Source organism: Armigeres subalbatus, chromosome 2, assembly GCF_024139115.2.
Source record: "Armigeres subalbatus isolate Guangzhou_Male chromosome 2, GZ_Asu_2, whole genome shotgun sequence".
NCBI lineage: Eukaryota > Metazoa > Arthropoda > Insecta > Diptera > Culicidae > Armigeres > Armigeres subalbatus.
Genome location: NC_085140.1, coordinates 196,531,992 through 196,551,123, shown reverse-complemented (window position 1 = coordinate 196,551,123; position 19,132 = coordinate 196,531,992). Strand labels below are relative to the sequence as shown.

Here is a 19,132-nt window from a genome sequence, read left to right as displayed (position 1 = left end):
AACCTATGACTTTACCATAATTCTACTTAGACCACTAACTAACAAGCTATCGTCTTGTTGTATTTCAAGTCTCAACTAAAAGTTCAACTCATTACCGGGACTAGTACTGACATTGCTGCTGCTGACGGTATCTTCAACAATGATGGAAATAATGCTGTTGGAAATTTTAATTGTAATTTAATTCATGAATAACAATGTACCGAAGCGATTGCTTCGAGCGCTTCACACTATTATCGTTTTACAATGTTGCACAAAGAGTAAAGTAGTTTTCATATCGCCACATTCTTGTCGCCTCGCGATGGAAAGCTTGCCTATATCAAGCTCTATCTGGTAAAAGGGCGAATGTCGCAAGAGAGAATTCTCTTCGTCGACTTCCCCTCTTTTAAATAAAAGTGACAAGCAGAGGATTTCTTTGCAGTTTATCACCTCAGAATGCAAGTTCGCATTGTTTTCTATCGTGCTGAGGTGATAAACCACAAAGAAATCCACTGCTTGTCACTTTTATTAAAAAGAGGGGAAGTCGGCGAAGAGAATCCTCTCTTGCGACATTCGCCCTTATTCCAGATAGAGCTTGATATATGCCGCGATCCAACCACCATCTACTTTCGAAACTATAGACACAGATGAGCTTTTACGGATTGAAAGTTTTCCCATACCCGGTGTCCTCCTTTCCAGCACCCAACCTCCTGCAGATGTGAAGAACGATCCGGCGTGACTTGACTTTGGTAGAAGTGCCAGCTTATTTCGTTGTTCCTTTTGTGTTCCGATCCAATCTTGCGAAGGTGCCAGAACTGGGAAGCAACCAAGCTGAACATGCAAACCAAACGACAGCGCAGGCAGAGTAAATAGACCCTCGCCTTGCAGCCGCGGCGCGGCGGCGCGGTACTCGGCACTGACTGTTGCAGCTGCTTGTGTAGACAAAAGAGGAAATTAGTTTTCTCGTGTTTTCCTCTGGTTATACGCTTTTTGAATTATATATTTTCCCGGTGTGCTCTCTGGGACGGTTCAGTATTAAGCGGTTGTACGCTTTGGAAGGATATTAAAATGAGTTTGGATTTGAAACTTTGATTGATAGTAGCTTCGAGAGCGATATTTAGATCTGACTTAAGGTAATGCATGGTGCCATTAAGAAAATGTCTTTGCCTTTTAGCAAAATTGATAGTTACCGTATTGTCTTGTCTTGTCTTAGCACATGTACACACTGAAAGGATTTCAAACCATAAAGTCACGTGTTTCACATATGATTCTTCACTACTTGTCAGTCATGTGTTATCCACTAGCCTTACACGTCAATACAAAGTGTATGATCCAAGTTTGATTGGTAAAGGTTCGCATATCGATGTAACGTGTTTGATAATTGAAATCGATAGTTAAAATTGACAGATGTCATAGCCATTCATATCGGAAATTCAAATATAATTATCATGAAATTGAAAGTGAAATAATTTTGAAATCTATATTATCTTATTTCCAACCACAAGATTAAAAAGGACGTAACTAGCAAACAACACAGGAAATGATTTACACAAAAGCGTTTTGGTGTTTTAGCATTATAATTTAACTTATTTATTACAGCATAATACAGCATGGCATGTATAACTAATTTAGTTTATCAAAAGGGGTTGAATTAACTCCGGAGGAATCGCCGTCAACGAGACTCTCATCCGTTGATTCACCGGTATCGATGAAATTTTCCTGAAAACATTTAACATTAGAAACATTTTGTTCCGTTTTGTTTTGTTTTTGATTTATCTCACCACTGTAACTCTGTAGCTGACTGGATTCGTCAACCGGGTTCTGGTCATCGGAGAATGCGTCTTCCGTCGCTGATATTACTTGCGTCTCTGTGCCAATATCCGATGTGATTCCAAGCTGAACCTATACTGACGAGGCATCAGCAAACTATACACCATATACTGGAATTATATGTAATTAATATATCAACTAAAACCAAAAAAGTATATAAAACTTACGGTTGAGCAGATTAACTAGATCCACAGACAAGTTTATTTCGTCGTTTGAGGCTTCTTGGTGCAAATTTTCCATCTCTCGTTGCCTGTCAGCCATTTTGAATGAAAGAAAAAATTGACTGCAGTTTGTTGCAACATTCAAACGTCAAACACGTTCGAATAATGTGGCGCTGCACTTGGTGCGAATTCGTTACAGTTTCACTTGAAAGTATGGTGGATTTTTTATGAACGGCGTCAAAATAGAGTTGTTCATAAATTTAATGTGAATTACACTAGGATGTGCAGGTAAAACATTCGAAAAACGTGGGAAACTATATCAATAATCATATGTTGATATCAAATAAATTTATCGAATAGGAACATTAGGTTAAATCGTGTGGATTATTTTCAGTGCAGCCAGTAGCAAAAAATCAATATTCGAGCAACGCCCAACAATATACCCTTTGTCGTCAACAGATTTTGTTACTGACAAACACACCTCGCAACAAGCCTTTGCCAGAACCCAAACACAATATGACAAGAATCATTTGGCCTGCGTGCTCTGATATTTCCGAGAATACGATGATAATTTTGTAATCATAGTTATATTCTTGAATATTTCCATAAAAGTAGAAACTATGATAGCCTAAAACCGCAATTTGCTGTAGAGATAATGCAAAATAACGGGATGAATAGTTAGCAACAAAATTGTCTTCTTTTTGGTTGCTGACAAAAAAATTTGGATCTTTGTCATTATTCTCTCCGACAAAAACAAAGCTTTGTCGTTGGTTCTCTTTTGTCGCTTGTTTCGCAAGCGCATCCAAGAAAAATTGATTCCCTGGCCAGTAGTGAAAAGCATCATATTTAAGTAAATGTCGGTTGTATTTCCGAGCAAAATTGATTGTTACCAAATCAAAACAAAAATCTTTACAAAACACTTATTTTCAGAAAATTGAATAAAATCATCTCCTTCAGACGCCGAATAACGTGTCTAAGATCTTGTCCGCTACGTTTGGCATAATGACGTTAGGGATTAGTACGTTAGTCATAATGGATGTTAGTCATAACGGACGTTAGGCAAAATTTAGCCTTCTTTATGTCATCGGCTGTGGGTGGACCATACTTATATGAAAACATTCAAAATCATTCGGGACGGTTTTTGGGAGCCTCTTTGCAATAATGTAAAGATTGTAAATTTCACTGATGAGCAGCCGCATGATTGATTGACTACAGTGTCACCTATCTATATAATAAAAATGAAATGGTCTGTGTTCGTATCCGCTTAACTCTAAAACGGCTGGATGGTTTTTTTTTTCATTCCTTCAGCAGATATGTTCGTTATAGTTTCCGACGGGTTTATATAATATTTGCTCATGCAAAAATAACGAATTAAGATGAGTAAATCGTGCAACTAAAAGATGGATTCGTATGGAAATTCTGCAGAACAGTTTACAACGCACATTCTCGCCTACTATGCAGGACAACGTCTGCTGGGTCGACTAGTAGGTAATAAAGTGGAAAGTATGCACTTTCTCATATATTTAGTTGATTTTTTCCATATAAACTTCATGCCCTTTGAGCATCCACTTAGACTTCAATTTTCAAGGGGTATACGTCTCGAAACAATGATTTTGATTTTTTCATATAAGAGTGGTCCACCATAGTCCTTATGCCTAACGGGGTATACCCTCCAAGATCATGTAACACGCACACATTAGCAATCATTTACCAATTCATGGAAATGTTTTTATTGACATGCGTAATTTTGCGTTGGGCAAAACATGAGCAACTTCCCGGTTTTCTTTGTTTATTCTTAAACTTTGGAAAATCAACGTATGTAATCAAAATCACATGAATGTATTTCAGTCATCTCCGGCCATTAAATGGTAAAATACTCAAGATTTTGACTTAGGATTACGTCCTTCGGGAAGATAGGGGGGTCATTTTGCAGATTCAAATTTAGTTTCATTCAATTTTGATTCAGATATTTCATTTTTTTTCCGTACTCCACAAAAAAGGGAGTTGCATAGAAAGGAACAAGACTTTATTTATTGTTCTTGGTTCTTGCATTTGGATTTTTATTCTTGCCAAAATTAAATCTATATTTTTTGATATTTATTCTTTTTTCTCTCTTCTTGCTTCTTATTTTCGGATTTTCCACGGGCTCTGAAATTTTTAAGGGAAGTTTTTTTTATTAATTCCAAAGTAAAATTGTTTGGAATTGAGAGAAATTCTTCGATATTCACATAAGAAATTATTCATATTTTTCACCGGAAATTGTTTCAAATTTCTACAGAAATCTGATCAAAATATCCACGGAAAGTTCTTCGAAATATCTGTTTTGTATTATACAGAAATTCACACATAAAATTCTTTGAAATATCCTCAAGAATAGAATACTTCAAAATTTCTACGTATTTTTCTTATTATCACGGAAAATTTTTCGGTATTTAAACGGAAAATTTTAAAGGAATGTCTGTGTATTGTCCATAATAAGTTCTTCGACAATTCCACTGGAAATTATTAAAAGGGAGAAGAGGCGTCAGACCGAAAATCATTCCAGGCACCACGTTTGGCCAACATGAACAGTTGGGCTGAACGGTTATTAGATCGAAACAGTTTGGCCAAAAAGTTATTTTGGTCAAAGCGTTTACTCAACAGGTTTATTTGGTCGAATAATTAATCTGGCCGAAAATGCCGTTCGGATGGAATGGTCGGCATTTTTGGTCAAAAACCTCATTTCATTTATTTAGTCTACATCTAAACAGATAACACTGAATCAACAATTTGACGCCACAATATACGGTTCGAGGTCGCATCTCTCCATCCTCGAATACGCCCCACGCTCGCCAAGTCGTTTTGTACCTGGTCTGCCCATCTCGCTCGCTGTGCTCCACGTCGTCTCGTACCTGCCGGATCGGAAGCGAACACCATCTTTGCAGGGTTGCTGTCCGGCAATCTAGCAACATGTCCTGCCCATCGTACCCTTCCGGCGTAGGGGTTCGCCGTAGAGCTGGGCGAGCTTGTGGTTCATTCTTAGCCGCCACACAATGTCTTCTTGCACCCCGCCAAAGATGGTCCTAAGCACCCATCTCTCGAATACTCCGAGTGCTTGCAAGTCCTCCTCGAGCATTGTCCATGTTTCATGTCCGTAGAGGACAACCGGTCTTATTAGCGTCTTGTACATGACACATTTGGTGCGGTGTCGAATCTTTTTTGACCGCAGTTTCTTCTGGAGCCTGTAGTAGGCCCGACTTCCACTGATGATGCGCATTCGTATTTCACGACTAACATTGTTATCAGCCGTTAGCAAGGATCCGAGGTAGACGAATTCCTCGACCACCTCGAAGGTATCCCCGTCTGTACTTCGTCTTTGACGCATTCACCACCAGTCCAACTTTTGTTGCTTCACGTTTCAGGCGGGTGTACAGTTCTGCAACCTTTGCAAATGTTCGGCCGAAAATGTCCATGTCATCCGCGGAACAAATAAATTGACGGGATCTGTTGATCTGTTACACCCACCCGGCTCTCCACATGACGCCTTCTAGCGCAATGTTGGACAACAGGCACGAAAGTCCATCACCTTGTCTTAGTCCCTGGCGCGATCCGAACAAACTGGAGTGTTCACCCGAAATCTTCACACAGTTTTGCACATCCATCCACCGTTGCTTTGATCAGTCTGGTAAGCTTCCCAGAGAAGCTGTTCTCGTTCATAATTATCCATAGCTCTACGCGGTCTATACTGTCGTATGCCGCCTTGACATCAACGAACAGATGGTGCGGATTTACCGTCGGACCAAAGATCTGGTCCGTTGTCGAGCGGCCGTCAACGAAGCCGGCTTGATAACTTCCCACGAACTCATTCACTAATGGTCACAGACGACGAAAGATGATCTGGAATATCACTTTGTAGGCGGCATTAAGTGTGGTGATTGCTCGAAAGTTCTCACACTCCAACTTGTCGCCTTTCTTGTAGATGGGGCATATAACCCCTTCCTTTCACTCCTCCGGTAGTTGTTCAGTTTCCCAGATTCTGACAACAGTTTGTGCAGGAAACTGGCTAGCTTTTCCGGCCCATCTTGCTGAGCTCAGGTCCGATACCATTCTAACCAGCTGCTTTATTGGTCTCTAGCTGTTGGATGGCATCCTTAACTTCCCTCAAGGTGGGGGCTGATTGGCTTCCATCGTCCGCTGAGCTGACGTAGTCATCTCCTCCGCTGCCTTGACTTTCACTGCCTGTACTCTCAGCGCCATTCAAATGTTCCTCGTAGTGCTGCTTCATCCTTTCGATCACCACACAATCGTTCGTCAAGATGCTCCCATCCTTATCCCGGCACATTTCGGCTCGCGGCACGAAGCCTTTGCGGGATGCGTTGAGCTTCTGGTAGAATTTGCGTGTTTCTTGGGAACGGCACAGCTGTTCCATCTCCTCGCACTCCGCTTCTTCCAGGCGGCGTTTCTTCTCCCGAAAAGGCGGGTCTGCTGTCTCCGCTTCCGTCTATAACGTTCCACGTTCTGCCGGGTACCTTGCTGCAGCGCGACCGCCCGCGCAACGTCCTTCTTCTCCAGAATCTGTCTGGCTGCTTTGATTGTATTCCAGCAGTCCTCAAGAGGGGCCACATCGAGCTCATCCTCTTCCGGCAACGCCGCCCGAGATACTGCGCGTATGCAGTGGCGACATCAGGTGGCTTCAGTCGCTCTAGATCGTACCGCAGCGGTCGTCGGTACCGAACATTGTTGATGACGGATAGTTTTGGGCGCAGTTCCACCGTCACCAGATAGTGGTCAGAGTCGATGTTAGCGCCACGATATGTCCTTATGTCCTTACGTCGATAATGTCGGAGAAGTGCCGTCCATCAATCAGAACGTGGTCGATTTGTGATTCTGTTTGCAGTGGTGATCTCCAGGTGTACCGATACGGGAGGCTGTGTTGGAAGTAGATGCTGCGAATGGCCATATTCTTGGAGGCAGCGAAATCAATTAGTCGTAGGCCGTTTTCGTCCGTCAGCCGGTGTGCGCTGAACTTCCCAATAGTCGGTCTAAACTCCTCCTCTTGGCCAACCTGAGCGTTCAAATCTCCTATCTCATGTTCTAGCAATCGCTAGAACTAAAAATGGGCTTTCATACCGTTTCCATCTTCTTCTATCCCTATATCTACAACTTGATTAGTTCTAGCAGGCAATACAGGTTAGAATACAAAATTAACGAAAAAAACCCAGATTAATCCACCTAGCGGTGATGGTGCCTTTCTCGTTCGTTCAAAAGGTTTGGAAAAATCTCAAATAACACCAATATGTGGATTGGTCTTATCTTTCATATTTGTTTATATGCATAAAAAAATTCTCGCCAAACGCAATTTGTTGCAAACAAATCGGATGAGCATAAGAGCAAAAAATGGCATTTTATTTAGTAGTTTTAAAATTAGTATTTTCGCCATAACTTTTGACAGAATTGTACGATCCGGCCAAGTTTCTATAGGAAACAATGGGACAAGATTCTGCGTCGAATGCAATCTGTTGCGAGCGACCTGAGAAGCACACATATTGCACATCAATCCCAGTAACTTATATATGACCGGATTCAGTCACAATATGGTTACTGCAACCAGATTTGTTGACATTGTGTTGCTTGGGAATAGATGAAGTCTAAGTGCTAAGAAAGTGAGCTAGACTTTTTTGAACTCTTTTTCACAATAAATAGTAATTTGACCATAACATCTAAGCCCATAGTCCGATCTGGCTAATTTTCAATAAGAAAATATGAGACATTCTGCGTCGAATGCAATTTAATGCGAGCAAATCGGTTGAGGAAAAGTGCCTGAAAAATGAGTGACATTTTTTTAGCGATTTTTTCATAAAAAAATGGTATAATTTTCGATCCCATATTCCGATATGGCCAATTTTCAATAGCAAACAACGGGACAGGATTCTACGTCGAATGCAACTTGTTGTGAGCAAATCGATTGAGGATAAGTGCCCGGAAAATGAGTGACATTTTTTACGCGATTTTTTCGTATGAATTTGTATTTTGGCCATAACTTTCGATCCCATTGTTCGATCTGGCCAATTTCAAATAGGAAATAATGGGACAGCATTCCGCGTCGAATGCAACTTGTTGCGAGTTGAGGATAAGTGCCCGAAAAATGAGTGACATTTTTTACGCGATTTTTTCGTATGAATTTGTATTTTGGCCATAACTTTCGATCCCATAGTTCGATCTGGCCAATTTCAAATAGGAAATAATGGGACAGCATTCCGCGTCGAATGCAACTTGTTGCGAGTTGAGGATAAGTGCCCGAAAAATGAGTGACATTTTTTACGCGATTTTTTCGTATGAATTTGTATTTTGGCCATAACTTCTGATGCCATAGTTCGATCTGTCCAATTTCAAATTGGAAACAATGGGACAGGATTCTGCATCGAATGCAACTTGTTGCGAGCAAATCGGTTGAGAATAAGTTCCCGAAAAATGAGTGATATTTTTTACGCGAATTTTTCGTATGAATTTGTATTTTGGCCATAACTTCTGATCCCATAGTCCGATCTGACCAATTTCAAATAGGGAAACAATGGGACAGGATTCTGCGTCAAATGCAACTTGTTGCGAGCAAATCGGTTGAGGATGAGTGCCCAAAAATGAGTGACATTTTTGAGTAGTTTTGCGCACACACACACACACACACACACACACACACACACACACGGAGGAAGAAGGAGGAAGGAGGAAGTCCTAGGCGAGACGGTCAAGGTGAGGGCACTCACGAAGGATGTGAATCTAAGTCGAAGTCGAAGAGCTCGTCACGGCACTGCGGCTACAGTGTTAATTGGAGACGCCCACCGCAGCCGTTCGGCTACGGAAAGGTCTGGCAGGGACACAGGTAGCATTGTTTCGGCTATCTGCAGCGGACGCCTCCAAGGTAGTCAAGTTAGGGAGCGTCAAAGTGGGATGGTCGGTATGCCCTGTGCGCATATACGAGCAACCCGAAGTTTGCTTCAAGTGCCTGGAACCGGGGCACAAGCAATGGGACTGCAAAGGCCCTGACAGAAGCAATCTCTGCCGACGCTGCGGATTAGAGGGACATAAGGCACAATGCTGCACGAACCCTCCCAATTGTTTGATTTGTTCCAGCAAAGCTGTGAACAGCAAGCACCCCATGGGGGATTCGATGTGCCCGGCGTTTAAGCGTGCTGCAAAATCAAAATGCAGGTAACGCAGCTGGCTTGCTCGGCCTCGCCCGAGTGTTTGGTGTGCGCAGGTTTAGAGGAAACGGCGGAACACGTGTTGTTCGTGTGCTCACGTTTTCGCGCAATTCGTGACCACATGCTTGCCACATGTGGTCTGGACACTACCCCGGACAATCTAGTTCGGAGGATGTGTAAAGATGAAGTTGGCTGGAACGTCGTTTTATCAACTATCGCCCAAATTGTCTCGGAGCTACATAGAAGGTGGCGCGTGGACTCAAGGATGGCTAGTTCAGGCGCAAATAAGAGGTGGTCCAAGAAATCGGAGTCGGCTTCATGGGTCATACCGGTCGTCATATGCTCTGTGGTCGAACTCGATCCTTTTACCGAACAAGTGGCCGCGCGAAGAACAACATGGTATCGTCGCTTTCGCGGCGTTGGTCAACCGGGCGGGTTCCGAGCCCGAGGACGGAAAGGGGTCCTCGTCAAGGCTGGGGCAGGCGTAGGCACCGCGTCGGCAAGTCCCTCTGTGTGCTGGCGAATAGGCCATATCGCAGAAAGGTCAATTTGGGGTGCACGCGGCATCATCATTCTTGATACCAGTCGTGCAGAGGGAAGCAGGCGCGAAGTCGACCCTTCCCACCTTCCGAGGACATAGGGCGTGGTAAGGCCACCTGGAAAGCCGGCAACGCGCTGGCACGATACCATGGTGTTCTTCAAGCGTGTTACGATGTTCGGTGCTGCAAGGACACGCAGCTAACCTCGAGGGTGCGTTGTGCACTGGCCCCCCTTTGAAGCATTACTTTCTGGTTGTACCGAAGGGACTATGGGCTTGGCGGCAATGGAAACGGTTTAGCGGGTCGGGAATGTAGTCCTGCCTCCCTCGGTGATCCCTAACCCTGCACTTCCTGGTCAACCCAGGATGTCTGTTGAGCAGATTCCCCCTCCATTGTTTAGGAAGAAAAAAAAAACACACACACACACACACACACACACACACACACACACACACACACACACACACACACACACACACACACACACACAGACATCACCTCGATTCGTCGAACTGAGTCGATTGGTATATAACACTATGGGTCTCCGGGCCTTCTATAAAAAGTTTGTTTTTGGAGCGATCATACCCTTACCGTATACTTAGTATACGAGAAAGGCAAAAAGCTCGTTTCGACATTCAATTAGAATATACCACCCTTTCATTACTATCACATTGGCAATCCGTTAACCAAGACGAACCTCTGCGATTGAACCTAAGCCCCAGATTCCAATAAAATTCCGCATGAACTCGTGGCGAGTGCAGAGGTGTTCTCGGCTTCCAGTGGGCGAGTAATTGCATCATCAATTCCTTCCCATATACCGTGAGGACGTGACCAGCGCCGTTATCGAACATTCCAAATACTAGAGCTGGGTGAACTGCGCACCCTGAGAAAACAATGGATTACCGATGAGACCTGGAGGAAGATAGAGGAGCAAAGAGAAGCCAAAGCCGCGATAAAGTGATCAAAAACCAGAGGAGCCAAAGTCTTAGCCGATACTCGACTCTTGAGAAGAAAGTAAAATGCTCATGTCGACGGGACAAGCGAGCGTGGGCAGACTCTCTGGCCGACGAAGGAGAGAGCGCTGCCGCAACCAGGGACATTCGCCTCCTCTACGATATCTCACGATGCTTAAGCGGGGCGAAGATGAATGCAACGATGCCTGTGAAAGACACGAATGATCAGTTATTGACCGACCCAGCTGACCAGCTGAAACGCTGCACAATGGTCGGAACCCGTGATTTGATGAACTTAATTATTTTGTGCCCAAACGGCTGATATGATCTTAATAGTGTCTTCAGAGAAAAAAATCACAAAAATATTGCCCATATTTGAGTGGATTTTATTTTTCAATAGTACCTACTATTGAAAAAGTTGAAATTCTAACTTTTTTCACGAATGTGATAAAAACAAGGTTTCTTCGGCAAAGTTGTAGATCTAGCAAAAATATGACATTTTGCTATAGAAACTTTTTTCCTACGATGAATACCCTTGGAGATATGAGCGTTTTTTATGGAAACTCCCTTGAATTTTGTATTTTTATTTTAACTTTTTTTCTGAACAAAACTCAGATTTGTGATGTTCTACAAAAATGTGAGTACTAAAAAACTACGCGTTTTGATAAATATAAAACTTTGCTACGACAACTATATCAAAAGTTATGAAACTTTTAAAGTCAATTTCACACTGATTTCAATTGCGTATAGGGGAGAAGGTGGCAAACCGAATCACAATGTCAAGTACTCTTCTGAAAGTTCAGACTTCATAGTATAAAGTAGTGAAAGTTTCGTGAGTGCCAATTCATAAACAAAGAATTGGCATAATTCAAAAGTATGGAGTTTTATTTAGAAAAATACACTATTTTTCAATAAGATGCGTATAGGGGATAGGGTGGCACACCGGGACACAATGTCAGGCACATTTTAGAAAGTTCTCATTCTATAGTTTAAAGATGTGAAGGTTTGGTGAGTGCCAATTCACACATACATAACTAGAATTGTAACAATAGTGTTTTACCTTTGACAACTTGTGCTTATTCTGCGTCTCGTATGAGGTGAAGCGTTTCGAATGAAGTGACAATTGTCGATACCTCCCATCTGAAATACACGGTCGTTTTACGTGAGACGTGTCGAAATCGACAATTCTCGGGTCAGTCGAGACGCAGAACAAGCAAATCTACATCGTTAATTTTATATGCGTATATGCGTATATGGAAGAAGTTATGACCTTTCTCGACCTATAGTGGTTAGATGTTTGACTGCAATGTCGATATGGCTGGGATCATTTGTCGGTCTGGTCAAATAAATTTTCTTATGGCATAAGAGTACTATCAAGCAGGTTTGTTGGATATACAAATGCATAAATAGTAGTTTAGTATAGAATCCTGGAAATTGGTAACTATGAAATTACTTAATAAACATTGAATAAGTAGTTATGTGTAGTGGCGGATGTCACAGATGAAGGCAGGGAGAGAGATGGCAAACATTGTCGAATAGTTATGTGATAGCTTGTTCTGCATTGAATAGTAGTGATAGATATTTCGTGGGCGCTAATTAAGTGAATAATATTTATAAATTTTTAAGCCACATTTAATATTTGAGAGAGTGAGAAACAGGTTTATAAAAATTGCGTGTCAAGCTTAGCCGAGATCTAGCTGACAGTGCAAGACAAAACCAATGCAATCCAATTCTCTAAGGCAACATAACAACGCAGAACAAAATTTGACCTTTCAGGTGGCGCACGCTTTGGTTGTTATTTTCTTGTTTTAAATTTATTTATATTTTGTATTTTGTCTGACGACAGTATTTATTTAATTTGATGCGTAGTTTCGAGGGCTCCCTCTCAGGTACTGTGGAAGCCGACCCTAGTTGTTTGTGTGTGAATTGGCAAACACTGAACAATAACACTTTCAAACCATAAAGAAAAAACTTTCTAAAATGTGCCTGACATTGTGTCCCGGTGTGCCACACTCTCCTAAATGCATATAATTGAAAAATAGTGTTTTTTCTATAGAAAATTCCAAACTTGTGAGCTACGCCAATTCTTCGATAATAAATTGGCACTCACGAAACTTTCACTACTTCATAGTATGAAGTCTGAACTTTCAGTAGAGTACCTGACCTTGCGATTTGGTTTGCCACCTTCTCCCCTATACGTAATTGAAATCAGTGTAAAATTGACTTTAAAAGTTTCATAACTTTTGATATAATTGTCGTTGCAAAGTTTAATATATATCAAAACGCGTAGTTTTTTAGTGCTCACATTTTTGTAGAACATCACGAATCTGAGTTTTGCTTAGAAAAAAAGTTATACCAAAAATACAAAATTTAAGGGAGTTTCCATAAAAAACGCTCATATCTCCAAAAGTATTCATCGTAGGAAAAAAGTTTCTATAGCAAAATGTTATATTTTTACTAGATCTACAACTTTGTAGAAGAAACTTTTTTTAATCACGTTTGTGAAAAAGTTAAATTTTCAACTTTTTCAATAGTAGGTACTATTGAAAAGTAAAACCCACTCAAATATGGGCACTATTTTTGTGATTTTTTTTTTCTGAAGACACTATTTAGATCATATCAGCCGTTTGGGCATAAAATAATTAAGTTCACTAAATCACGGGTTCCGACCATTGTGCGCTGGTTCGAGCACTTCGAACAACATTTTCAAGTGCCAGCCAGGCCAGCACCACCTCGGCATGATCAGCAAGGGGGTTCCTGAGAAAATCATCGGCCTCATCAAGGCACAGTACGAGGCCTTCTCGTGTAGAGTGCTGCACAATGGGGTCTTGTCCGACCCTATCCGGGTCGTAGCTGGTGTGAGGCAAGGATGTATTCTATCACCGTTACTATTCCTCATCGTAATCGACGAGATACTGGTAGATGCGATTGACCGTGAACCGAACCGCGGGCTGTTATGGCAGCCTATAACCATGGAGCACCTAAACGACTTTGAATTGGCTGATGACGTTGCACTCCTCGCTCAACGGCGCTCTGATATGCAAAGTAAACACAGTGACCTTGCCGAGCGATCCTCTTCGGCAGATTTAGTCATCAACGTCAACAAAACCAAATCGTTGGATGTAAACACGGTGACCCCTTCCAGTTTCACAGTAGCCGGGCAACCAGTGGAGAATGTTGAAAGCTTCCAATATCTTGGTAGCCAAATTGCGTCAGACGGCGGTACCAAGATTGACATAGGCGCACGGATCAAGAAAGCAAGGGCTGCCTTTGCGAGTTTAAGAAATATCTGGAAAAACAGGCAGAAAGTGAACGCACCAAAATACGAATTTTCAACTCTGACTAGAAATCTGTGCGCTAGCGAAACATGGTGTGTATCAGTGGAGAACACTCAACGGCTGCAGGTGTTCATCAACAGATGCCTGCGGTATTTAATTCGGGCCTGGTGGCCTCACAACTGGATCTCAAACAACGAGCTTCATCGTCGTTGTTACCAGAGGCCGATAGCAACAGAAATTCGGGATCGAAAGTGTCGAACAGGTTAAAGCGATAGCTGGGCAACGCTCAGGATGGAGATCTTTCAAGTCGGCCCTTTGCACCACCGTACTGTGCACATTGAGGTTGGAGAGTAAATCCCATGCTTCCATCCATTGGTTCCCTGACTCTGTGCAATTGCGATTGTTCGTTCAATCACGGAGTAGCAACTACGAAATGCACGGTCGTCATGCTAATGCTCATGCTCAATTAGGCAATCCGACTAGTGAAAATAGCAGGCAAGTACATTTAAAAACAATTGTCTTGCAAACGATGTGGTTTACAAATAATTGCATTGATCAGCAATCTCACAGAAACATAAAAAATATTTCCATTCGAATTTTCCAAATGTTACCCTTACTGCTACCTGCGTCAATTCAACATTGATAAGCATCCCAATCAAGAGAGAATAACAAATTTATATCATATTGTGTATCTGAGTTCTGCTGTTATAAACGTAGTTCAGGATGTTGTTAAAATAACTAAATTTTCTAACAAACCAATGAAACATAATTAATTCTCGGAGACGAGCCAGCCGCGGGCTGAAAGTCTCCCTAATGAAGACAATAAAAAAACTGTTATAATTTTGATAAGAAAAAATGTGATAATAACTTATCATAACTCGATTGTATCAACGGTTGTTATAAATAACTGATGTTGTTACAATCATGTTATAATCTTGTGTCGCCTTCCTAGTCGGGATATTATCTCTTACATATCAATCATTTCCATATCAACTTCAGTTCTGGTTGACCAGTGACAAGACAAGTCATCACCACGGCGTAGGTACCACATCCATAGATTCGGACGAACACCAACTGCTACTGCTACAGTTCCGTGCACTACAACACATCGTTCGAGTAGCCGGACCGGAAACTGAACTCATCCGGTAGTGAACTGCTTCTTCTGCCGGGCGAAGCCACCCAACCGGAGATGAAAATTAAATTTACCACTCGATGGGAGTAGGTATTCAACTTACCTGGGCTACTGCCAGTAGTGGAGGAATTGAGTGCTTTCAGCTTGGACTTGAGCTCGAGCGTTAAAAATTGAAGGGTCCTCAGTGGATCGAAACGGAATAAATTAATACCGTCAGTTTCCAGCTCCGATGACTTGCATAACGCCATTTTCCGGGAAAGTTGCTGGGGAGCCACGGCCGGTGGGCGCCGTGGCTGCGGAGGAACGGCCACTATCGAGCTGGTTGGTCTTGTCATGGAGCACGATGACGATGCTGTTGATGTTGAAGTTGAAGGTGGTCCTGGTGGGACACCGATGGATGATGATTCAATGTGATGAGAGCGCTCCTAGGCGGAAGAGAAAAGAGGGAAAAAAATGTGTGGATATTTGATTTAAGATGGATGACAATATTTGCGTTCCGCCGTGGGAGTTATATTTCAAATTAAACTTTTTTCAAAGGAAACGTTATAATCACGTCACGAGCTTGAAAGCGAACTTTAATATCCCCCAGGCTAATCATTTACATTGGCGTAGCAATTATATCAAAGTGCTTTCCGCATGCACAATGTTTGCCTTTCTCGTACACATTATTGGATATAAGGTTAGTGTCTTCTACATAGCTCACTTCTATACACGCTAACTTCCTATCTCTTTACCGACTGAGTAAAATTACATTTCTGTCATAGAAAATGTTATTTAAGTTATTGCAGTTTTAACCCAAAATGACTAAAAGTTTTTTTTTTGAAAAAATAGAGACAATAAAATAATTTTAATCAGTCGGTGTGTAGTTGAAAGTTAGCACGTACGGGTTCTTACAATACACAGAACCATGTTAAAATCCATAATTCAAATATCATACTAATTCGGATAACCGGATCAACTGACACAGCTGAAGAGAACTGGGATGTGTAATTCGGGTTTCAATGGATTTTTTTGCACTGATCTATGGATACAAATGAGTCGTTGTTTGTCTGTGTTTGTGTCAGATGTCACAATTAATGCAATATAAACATGAATCATATAATGACGCGAATTGGCCATCAAGCACTGAAATATTATTCCTTTGCAAATTCCACATTAATCCTCGCTACGCTAATGTGCATTTATACTAACATCCTTCTCTCATAATCTTTTTCCAGGTAAAATAACAAATCACTTTCACGACGTCATCCCTCGCAGCAATATACTTTCTACTCCTACGCTCGTTTGAAGCTGGATCGTTGGATGAAGAAAGAGGGTGGAGAAGACAAGATAAAAGAAAAAGCAGCAATCAAAGGTAACGTCAGAAGCATCCCTTATCTTATGTTTCCTTATCATTCGCAAAGAAAATGTCTATCAATGTGTGTGCGTCGTCGGTCGTCAGTTGGAGAGAGCGACCATTTGTCTTACCATTTCACTGGACCGGATTAAATTAGATTAATTTTTGCTTTGATGCGTCCGACGGGAAATGAAGGAGAAATGTCACTTCTTTTCTGGATGATATACATAATACGCTCGAATGCAATCCAACCAATGACCCCTTGGGTCCGGGTCAGATTCGGAGCTCTAGAGAAGCGTTGCCGTATTTAACGCATACACAATTGCAATTATTTTAGAAAAAAAAATCTCATTTTGTGATAGTTTCGTCATTTCAAATCTTGATTCAATGTCGCACAACGATAGACAAAAATGTAAAATGCTCTTTAGGGATTAATTTCGGCTGCCATCACTGGCGTAAATCACTCACTAACAGTATCACGTTCACATAGAAGCATCCCCAAAACTGACAAGCTATTTCTTGGCCATCACTCCATGGAAGGATACGGCCCACTTTTACGAGAAACATCCTCTCCTTTACCTTTACCTTAGATTTGATCTGCGCCAGCGACATTCCCGTATTCGTAGACGTCAGTATTCCATCCCAGCTGTCGGTTGTTACGCTTTTTGCATTCTGCTGCTGCCGCCCAAGTTCGGCCTCAACGGCCCCGATCGCGTAATTTCCCTTGAGCTTGGAAGCAGAGGCCACCAACGACGGTTTCACGTTGTCAGGCTGATTGACATTATCGCTGGCATTTTCCCTTCCGCGCGCTCCAGTACCAACGTTCGGCCCGGTGCGGACGCATGGTGCCTTATCGAGAAGGATTCGTTGCAGACGTTCGGGCTGTTGTTGATCCGGGCGATGGCACGAGCGAATAAATTTAGAGTCCGTTTGCTTCTTCTGCTGATTCAGGTTCGATGTTTTCTTAACTTTTTGAAATATGTAAAATAGAAGTAATATAAATCGTATATTACGATAATGGTTTTGTAGTTTCCACACTAACGTCTAACATACTAACTAAGGGCCGATTTCTTCTCCTCCGCTTAGTGCTTAAACCAGGTTTAAGCGTTTGGGTAAGCAACGATTAAGAGTTAAACGGTGGTGAAAAAATTCGTCCTAAGACTAGAGCAACTAATCAGATATCCACGTTGAATTTTCCAACGTACCATTTAAAGACATACCTTTTCCAATTGATCCTGGCACATCGACGCCTCCACGGTTATTGATTGACAGTTTTCCTCGAACGAACGGCTGTCCCGGGACCAGTTTTCGGGACGCCGCCTGACCTCGACCACCATTGATGGCGGTAGGGGTGGTGGTGGCTGCTATTCTTCGATTCACGCAAGTCGAATCAACACGTTGCTGACCCGGAACCGGCGACGACAACGTTTCCTTTTGGGGAGGTATATTTTCCAAATATTCTTCGCATTTTTGCACATAATTTTGATTCATTATAAAACTTCACGGTCACTGACTCGAATCGTGTGTTTTGTTAGTCTCTTTTTTTTGTGCTTGATCCTCTGAATTGCATGAATTCAGATTTATAACCCTCGGTATCGTTGAAGCTCTATAGCCGACGATGTAAACACATTGGCGTAGCTGGGGATTAAAACTCACGTCCTTAAATTTGCCGAACTGTTCTTCACTGTTATAAACAACATGCAGAACAGATTTTTTTATGGAAAGAAAGAACTTTTTAAGGGAAAATCTTGCGTTGAGCAAAATGCAAAAACACAACATAGGTATTTTGTAAAACTAACTTCCTTGACCTTACTGAAATAAATATTGTAAACGGTTTACGTAACTATTAATATTTAAACTATATAACTATAAAATATTAAACTATTAGACAAAATTAAAATTGTTAACTAAACAAAATATATAAACAACACTATAAATTTTGAATTCTTACTTGTCTTGCCTCCTTCTCAAACATACCCTAGTAGCACCAGTGTCTGGTCAGAAAAAAAGGGTTCTCCCTTCCGTCCGGATACCTACCCGAATTTATTTGATTATGGGTTCCAAGAGAACCAACCAGACAGAAAGGTGAAATTGTGATTGCGGCGACTCGTAATGATGAAATTATGCGGAATCAAGGCCCCATAATGGTGCTTTACAACCCACGAGCAACTTTTTGTTCCTATTCAATGGCTTGTTTGCTACGCGCTCCAGTCTCTCTCTCTCTCTCCTTCGGTTGAGAAAAAGCCCCCAGGAGACGTGTCAAAGGATGATTTATTTGATAGGACACGTGGGATTCGCGGCAAGCGGGAAACTACGAACGACACGCACTCGCCGCCAAACTATGCCGCTACGGAGGAGCGCCCACGCTTGCGACAAAAGGAATGACCCGGTCTTGGGGACGTGTCCCGTTTTATTCCACTTGGCAGCACACGGTACCGGCCGGAGAGTGCGGATGACTAACGACCGACGACGAAAACTAATGAAAAGGGGGAGATTGATCGGAATAAACAAAGTTGTTTGTTGATTTGCTGACACAAAAGGGATTGTTATCGATTGGCTACTTGGATTGAAAGCGATCTAACGGTTCGATTAGCAGAGTGGTCCAGAACGATTTGCTTTTTTGCAAAGGTTTGTTGTTGTTTATGGTCTGCAGTACCTATGTACCTATGTATTTAGGTAAGGGGAGATGGTGCAGATTTTCTAAGCCATTAAACTAGAAATAAATGAAGGAAACTGACTAACAGTA

The 19,132-nt window shown here is 42.0% G+C and overlaps 1 protein-coding gene and 1 long non-coding RNA gene across 9 annotated transcripts in view; both read right to left on the bottom strand.

Moving 5' to 3' along the window:
* The window catches only part of LOC134211461 (uncharacterized), a 161,467-nt gene extending 142,535 nt beyond the window's left edge, over positions 1-18,932 (bottom strand). For 2 of the 8 annotated variants that reach the window (XM_062688336.1, XM_062688337.1), the window contains exons 1-4: positions 18,338-18,932; positions 17,607-18,024; positions 16,972-17,354; positions 15,154-15,475 (exon numbers count right to left, since the gene is read on the bottom strand). In XM_062688336.1, coding sequence (XP_062544320.1) covers positions 15,154-15,475; positions 16,972-17,354; positions 17,607-17,877 — 976 coding nt within the window. In that variant the 5' untranslated portion in view covers positions 17,878-18,024; positions 18,338-18,932. Of the gene's footprint in view, positions 1-15,153; positions 15,476-16,971; positions 17,355-17,606; positions 18,071-18,337 lie in introns of all 8 variants that reach the window. The other 6 variants (XM_062688331.1, XM_062688338.1, XM_062688332.1 and 3 more) reach the window with 5 other exon arrangements.
* On the bottom strand, positions 1,588-2,177 carry LOC134215702 (uncharacterized). Its single transcript, XR_009980278.1, has 3 exons — positions 1,974-2,177; positions 1,758-1,916; positions 1,588-1,695 (listed from the first exon to the last, which is right to left on the bottom strand). It is a non-coding gene; the product is annotated as an uncharacterized LOC134215702 (long non-coding RNA).
* Positions 18,933-19,132: the final 200 nt, after the last annotated feature.